The sequence below is a fragment of the Branchiostoma belcheri genome, unplaced genomic scaffold, assembly GCF_001625305.1.
Source record: "Branchiostoma belcheri isolate BF01 breed outbred unplaced genomic scaffold, Haploidv18h27 scaffold1, whole genome shotgun sequence".
NCBI lineage: Eukaryota > Metazoa > Chordata > Leptocardii > Amphioxiformes > Branchiostomatidae > Branchiostoma > Branchiostoma belcheri.
This window is the reverse complement of record NW_017802379.1, coordinates 3,642,885-3,650,497: the sequence shown is the minus strand read 5'-3', so window position 1 is coordinate 3,650,497 and position 7,613 is coordinate 3,642,885. Positions and strand designations below refer to the sequence as shown.

Below are 7,613 nucleotides of genomic sequence, written 5' to 3'. Positions count from 1 at the left end.
CCTGACAGTTGTGTTGACAAAGTGTTAAAAAAAATGTTGTTTCATTGCTTCTTTGCTATTAACCCTGCAACTAGTAGAATTTTTGTGCAATTTATATATTTGGTATAATATGTTTCAAATAATGTGTCCTAACCTTTTAGTTGACAAAGGACAAAACTCTTAGACTAGTAGTAGTCTCTTGTTACCTGTCAATACATAGTAATTACCTGCCAATATATACTTAATCAGATGTCCCAAGTTGTGTACTGAATACTACTGATCATGCTGAAAAGTCAGTTGATAAGATTTGTTATGACTTTGTCTCGCTTTGCAGAGTGCTACAACGATCTGTTCAGGTGGTCTATTGAGAACTATGCAGAGTTCTGGGAGGAAGTCTGGATCTTCTGTGACATCCTCCACTCCAAGATATACGACCAGGTGTGCGGTTTTAATACCATTTTATCATACTCCAGATGGAGTATTGATTGTATGATAACTCTTCTTTTGACAAGCCGAAACATGATTTCTTCTTTTGAAACAGTTAGATCCCAATTTTGTCTAGAGTAACACATCAAATTAGACTAGGACAGTATCAATTAATCCTACTGTAATTTATGCAGTGCTGGAGGTTAGAAATCTTTTTTAAAGTTACCCTTCAACTGTCTTGGTCTGATTGGATTGGCTCAAAGTCTGTCACTCACATGCTGATTACATCACCCCTCCTAGTACACCCCAAATTGCTTTTGGGCATATTCAATACAGTAACAAGTATTATAGATTTTGAAATATCTATGCCACTTTCCACCATATACTCATCACACTGGTGAACAGACACTGGCATTTCCATTGCCCTGCTACTACTAGTTTTTGTTTCAATTTTGAATTCAAAGAGACTGAAAACCCTTGATTTTAACTTTGCTGCAAAATTTATGTTCCTTAGTCTTCAAATACTCTTGTCTTCATTTCATCCAGTCGTTCAGGAAGATTTGTGGAAGTACATGTATTCTGTGTTGTTTTACTGTTGTAGGTGGTGGATGTGAGTAAGAACATCGCAGAGATTCCGCAGTGGTTCCAGGGCTGCCGGATGAACTATGCAGAGAACATGCTGAGATACAGGGATGATAGGGTGGCTATATATGCTGCAGGTAGGAATGTTGTTAATATAAGATATAAGATATAATATACATGTAACATTCAAAGCTAATGATGAAATGTTGTCATCATCATGCATAGTTATTGCAGATACTAAATTATGGTGCATAATTTTAGCTGGCATAACCTAGACCTTACAATAGAAAAATAGAATGTAGGTTGTAATGACTAAAATACCATATATATGTTGCCCAATGCTTAATGTTTCATGCTTGTGTTTTGTATAATTTTGCTAGCGGAGGGCAGGGAGGAAGTTGAGAAGAGAACATTCCGTGAGCTGGCTGATAACGTGGCCGTGTACGCAGCCGCCATGAAGAAAATGGGAGTGAAGAAGGGGGACAGAGTCGTGGGTAGGTAATTTTTACACCACGTGAGTGAGTGATGGTTTCCCTCATCTAGAAACTAAGGACCTACCGGTACTCAAAATCAAAGTCAAAAACATATATATAGAATTAGACTCTTGCATGGTATAAGAAGTGAATCATGATATACAATTTTGTATGTCAGGGGCATGCAGCCATTTATTACAAATTTTAAGTGTGGGCAGTTAGAGTGTAATTGTATCCCAACATCTCATGGTTTTTGTTTGTTTGTTTGCGCCTTTATTCAGTTTTCATCAATACTAAGTCTTCTTGTTTTTTTTACCAGGTTATATCCCAAACTGCTGTGTGACTATTGAAGCCATGTTGGGAGCAGCCAGCATAGGTGCAGTCTGGAGCTCCACTTCTCCTGACTTTGGAGTGACTGTAAGATACTAACTCATCATTCTGTTTGCCCATCCATATACATTCCAGATTACATTATAGCTTCAAAGACTTTGCCGAATAACTAAGTGAACAATTGAAAATGCGTGTACATTGTTTTGTACTTGACAAATCTTTTAAGATACATAATCATCTTTGTCATAGCACAAAAACTTGCGTCATTAAATTACATTGAATTGTCCCTTTTTTGTGTGCATTAAAAATGTACCTTTTTCATGTGCCATTGACAGGGAGTGCTGGACAGATTCACACAGATCCAGCCCAAGTTGATCTTCTCCGTAGATGCTGTCAGGTACAATGGAAAACAACATGCTCACCTGGATAAACTACAGAAGGTTGTGGAAGGTGAGATGTCATGACTTTTGTCACTCAAAATGCCTTACCACCTGCATATGTATGTTATTGCACAGGTAATATGCATATGTTATTGGTGCAGGTGTATAAAGTATTTTGAACCCAATGACCTAATAACACCTCTGCTGACTAGGTTTCTTGTTTTTCATTTTGTAAACAGGAAACCAGTTTTTGATACCATTACTAACAAATTGTCACTGACATTCCTTTCCACAGGGCTTCCAGAGTTGGAAAAGGTGGTAATTATTCCATACGTGAACAAGAAAGAAGATATAGATAAATCAAGCATTCCAAAAAGGTACAGTCATCTTTTGAAATCTCTGTAGCTTTTCTCTAAAATCAGTCAATGCTTTACATTCATTTAAAGAATATCGTAGAAAATCCACTCTGCTGCCTTGAACCTGTATTTCCTGTCTCCAGCTTGTTTCTGGATGAGTTCCTTGCCTCTGGGAAGGATGGAGATGTCGTCCCACCTCTGGAGTTTGCACCTCTGCCCTTCAACCACCCCCTGTACATCATGTACTCATCAGGCACTACTGGACCTCCCAAATGTATGGTGCACTCTGCAGGGGTAAGGGCAAACTGTACTTATTAAATTGGAGTTGTTTTTTGGAGCTTACTGAAAATTGGAAAATTGTGTACATTTTCATATAGGTTTATTTAAGTATGGCAACATTGGACGACTCGACATCTATCAAAAATGAACTGTAAGCTGTCTTGCCTGCCTGATATGTTACATATACATGTACCTTTCACACAGGGCACCCTTATTCAGCACCTGAAGGAACATGTCATCCATGGGAACATGGACCGGGATGACATTATGCTCTACTACACCACAGTGAGTACCGTGTCACAGTATTGATTACAATGTGACTGTATGGGAGCTGCAGTAGTACTGTATGACTGTATGATGACTATGTGACTGTATGGGAGCTGCAGTAGTACTGTGTGACTGTATGATGACTATGTGACTGTATGGGAGCTGCAGTAGTACTGTATGACTGTATGGTGACTATGTGACTGTATGATGACTATGTGAGTATGATGTGTGAGACAGTGTGACCATGTTGTTGCCCCCCTCCCCAGGCTGGCTGGATGATGTGGAACTGGCTCGTGTCCTGTCTAGCTGTGGGGGCTGCAGTAGTACTGTACGACGGATCACCCCTGGTGCCTACTCCCAACATCCTCTGGGACCTGGTGGACAAGATAGGGTAAAATAGTCTCAAGATAGTAGTGTAGAGATTCTAAATTTAAGGAGAAAGAACTTTCATACAACTTGCATGTACATTGTATTAAGCAGCAGTGAATGTTTGTATTGTCATGCAATGGTCTGGTATTGTCTGCCCTGATTTGGTCTATAGTATTGTCCTAGGACTTTCAGATGTATTGCTTGTTCACACAAGCATAGAATTTTAAGAAATGATAAGAAAAAGATGTAGCATCTCATCTGCCCATAGCCATTGACAAGAGGATTGCTGTCCGATCCAAGATGATGATTTGAATGTGAAATGTATCACCCCAGGATCACCATGCTGGGTACTGGTGCAAAATGGCTGACAGTTCTGGAGGAGAAGGGAGTCCACCCCGCCCTGACCCACGACCTGTCCTCCCTCCACACCATCCTATCTACTGGCTCTCCCCTCAAGCCTCAGAGCTTTGAGTACGTCTACAGCAAGATCAAGAAAGACTTGCTGCTTGGGTCTATCACAGGTAAAAGCAAATAGGAAGTCATTTGAATAAACAAAAATATTTGTACTCTTTCGGTCATCAGATCCAAGTTTTTGCTGTTGTTAACTGCAATATTAATTGACTGCTTCTTTGATGCTTTTCTTTGGTTAGGAGGTACAGATATCATCTCCCTGTTTGCTGGACACAACTGTTCCGCCCCTGTGTACAAGGGGGAGATCCAGTGTAGATGTCTGGGGATGGCAGTGGAGAGCTGGGATGAGGAAGGTACACATTGTATATATAGTTACTACATGTACTACATGCTATGACATGTTTATTTGACTCACATATTGGAATATATACATTGTGGAGCTAGGACCATCTCTGTTTTTGCTTCTTCCCTTTTTGTCTCAGATTACCTCCCAAAAACATATACATTCATCTTCATTGTTTCTCTGACTTTACAGGCCAGGCAGTGCTTGGTGAAAGTGGGGAGTTAGTGTGCACCAAACCCTTCCCCTCCATGCCTACTGTCTTCTGGAATGACCCAGAAGGTTTCAAGTACAAGAAGGCTTACTTTGCCAAGTTCCAGGGTAAAATAGCCTTTCCATGAATTATACTGAATGTAAAATCCTGTTTTCTCCAAATTTGAGTCTTTTTTTTTGTTTTTATTGGGATTTGAATTTGCAGTAAGGGAGGTAATGGTGTTTGTTGCAGTGGTGTTTTAAGTTTGTGATTGAAACATCTCAAGGTTTACAGGAATACATAGTCTCTATCATGCATGGATGCATATTCTAACAAACACTTTTCTGCAGGTGTTTGGGCCCATGGAGACTTCTGTGAGATCAACCCAAAGACTGGAGGTGTTGTCATGCTGGGAAGAAGGTTAGTTATGATAATATTTACACTGTATTATCTGCATTTTATCTAAAATTGGAAGCTTTGTATCTAATGTTAGCTAATCTAGCCTTGTGCACATGTGAATGCAATCATGATGAATTTGTAGATCACTAAAAGGTAATATTAAATATTTTATCTTTTCATGTTTCCAGTGATGGGACCCTGAATCCTAATGGAGTCAGGTTTGGCAGTGCAGAGATCTACAATGTTGGTGAGTCTTGTGTCTCAGAATGCTTTCAAAAACCTGAAATGTGAAATATAATAATATCTTGCAATTTCATGTAATCACAATCAAACCCTATTTTCTTCACAAAAGTATATAAACTTTCACTGTGACTTGTCATCAGTAAAATATAATAGGAAGTCATAATTAGATTACCTTGCCACAAAATTCTTGTGCCAAGGTAATAACATGTTCAATAACAAGAAGGGTATACATTTGGTGTACGTTGATGTACATTGTTCTTGAATATATGTAATGGGAAAATGTTGTACATATATCTTTCAGTGGAAGAGTTCCCAGAGATCCAGGACAGTCTGTGTGTCCCCCAGAGGAACAAGTACCACGAGGAGAGGGTGATCCTGTTCCTGAAGATGTCTGCCGGCGCCGCCATGTCCCAGGAGCTTCAGAAGAGAATACGTGCCGCCATTCGCACCCAGCTGTCTGCACGGCATGTCCCGGCTATCATCATGGAGACCAAGGACATACCTGTGAGTTTGGGGTCTTGTATAGAATTTAGGACAGCACATGAATGTTCTCTATGGAGCACTTCCTTCCTCTGCAACTTGCCCTCTGCAGCTTGCTTGATTTTCAAGATTGCCTGGCTTTAAAAAAAAAGTGCTTTCTGTCGGGGAATACAAATGGGTGTGTGTTGAAGAAAGCACTAAGACCTAATTTCTTACCTTCAATTTGTACAGGCCTCCAAATCAATCTTATGACAACTTATATTAGGGGACTCAGATTTTTTCTGACACCAAAAGCTATCTGCCTGCTGAAAGACCAGCACCGAAATTATAACAACCATTTCTACTGTTACAGTAATGTGTTAAGCTGCTAAGAGGCCCACAAATTATGTGCTTTCTTAATTCAGGGATCATAACTTATCAACTATCATCCCAATCCAAGCATACAATGTACATGGCAACTATCTCAAACCCTTGTCCACATACATACAATGTACATACTCCCAGATACCTCCTTCACTTAGGTAACAAATGACCGAGTTTTGTTGATATTCCCTTGCCCAGTACACCATCAGTGGGAAGAAGGTAGAGGTTGCCGTGAAGCGGATTCTCGCCGGGGAGGACATCCAACAACGTGGGGCGTACTCCAACCCCGAGTCTCTGGACCTCTACTACCACATTCCTGAACTACAGGGCAGCTGGTAGGGAGCAACTGAGCATGGTTCTTCCAACAGGGAATTCAACACTGACAATCAAGATACAGTCAAACCTGTCTATATCGACCACTCCGACAAGGGACAACAAAGAAAATGGTGGCAGTAGACCACAGTAGACAGTATCGTACTGCTTTTAAAGGGGAAAATAATACAAGGGACCACAAAAAGTGGCCACAATGGCTATATAAGGTAATCCTTATGTAGAGGTTTGACTGTAAATGTTTCAAAGCAACTTATACACATGTAGGCCTTTGTAAGGGGAATGGTGTGAAGTGTGTGTGTCTCTTGTGTGTGACTGTAAACTTCAACAAAATTACATTAATTTTGTGATAAACTTCTTCCAAAAGGTTGCAAAGGAAAAACTGCTACTTTTATCATGATTATGCCACTGTTTCATGTTGTGAGAATGATGATAATATATCCAGTCATGTAGGAAATGTTCTTAGACTTAGTCTAGCATTTCAGCATTTTTCAAAGACATTGTGAGATTATATGCTTTTCTGAGCTCAAAAGCAGGCAATTATGATGAAGTTATACGATAGTGCAAAACTTTAAGCTTACCATTTTTTTAGTCCCTTGAACATTGTGGAAAGCCTTCATGTCTTACCAACAACTGTTTCAGATCTAAACAATTTGTTAAGATTTCTAGCTAGGTAACTTGATTCAAGATTCCTTCTTGAAAGGAAGTTTTAATTGATTACCGATTTATGCGGTCCTGTTCTTGTGTACCATTAGCATTTGCTGTATTTCTACTTTTAACAATTTACTATGAATGCATAGCTGATTCTGTGTGAATGCATGGCATATACTGTTGTACTAGTATGTTGCAAAAGTATGCAAAGATTGCAAGGCAAATTTGTAGAAACTGTTTGTACATTGTGGTGTATGATGTATTGTAGTACATGTAAAATTTCATGCCTTTGTGGTTTCTGTAGTCATCTTCTGATAAATTGAGCTCTGCAAATCGTGCACTCAAGTAGTATTTCAGCCATGTACATGTTACAAATGCTGATTTTAGTTGAAAGGAACAAATACTTGATGCTGCTGCCACATAGTGCCTAATATATGTTGAATTTACTGTGGCTTGCGTATCATCAGTGTATAATTGTATGCCTTTGTCATAGATAATTGTCTTGGTAAGTTGTTAGTGATTAAAACATTCCTCATTCTTTACATAGGTTATTAGATAATACGTCAATGAGATATTGTCAGCAGTTACTCAAGCTGTTCACTCAAGCTTGGTGTATTTTATTTCTGTCTCAGGTTATGGTTTAAAAAGTGTTGGAACAACTTTTAGTTCATGACAATATTTACACATATGGACTTCATTTAAGAAGAAAATGTTAGACTTTTATCAATGCAGAGAAGAGATTATTCTTGGTAATGTTAATGA

General features: G+C 39.1%; 1 protein-coding gene across 1 annotated transcript; it reads left to right on the top strand.

The window, feature by feature from the left end:
- The first annotated feature begins 291 nt into the window (after positions 1 to 291).
- LOC109464805 (acetoacetyl-CoA synthetase-like) lies at positions 292 to 6,481 on the top strand. The gene is made up of 16 exons (XM_019761916.1): positions 292 to 417; positions 1,007 to 1,124; positions 1,368 to 1,481; positions 1,780 to 1,877; positions 2,126 to 2,240; positions 2,466 to 2,547; positions 2,670 to 2,820; positions 3,010 to 3,090; positions 3,339 to 3,463; positions 3,775 to 3,962; positions 4,092 to 4,205; positions 4,388 to 4,513; positions 4,736 to 4,805; positions 4,973 to 5,031; positions 5,329 to 5,531; positions 6,069 to 6,481. The coding sequence occupies exons 1-16, from the start codon at positions 292 to 294 to the stop codon at positions 6,207 to 6,209; spliced, it is 1,911 nt and encodes a 636-aa protein (XP_019617475.1). The 3' UTR covers positions 6,210 to 6,481.
- Positions 6,482 to 7,613: the final 1,132 nt, after the last annotated feature.

Coding starts and splice junctions, on each gene's coding strand:
- LOC109464805 (XM_019761916.1), top strand. CDS start 292: ATGACTTTGTCTCGCTTTGCAGAGTGCTACAACGATCTGTTCAGGTGG. Junction 1,482..1,779: donor GAAGGGGGACAGAGTCGTGG/GTAGGTAATTTT, acceptor TTTTTTTACCAG/GTTATATCCCAAACTGCTGT. Junction 5,032..5,328: donor TGCAGAGATCTACAATGTTG/GTGAGTCTTGTG, acceptor TATATCTTTCAG/TGGAAGAGTTCCCAGAGATC.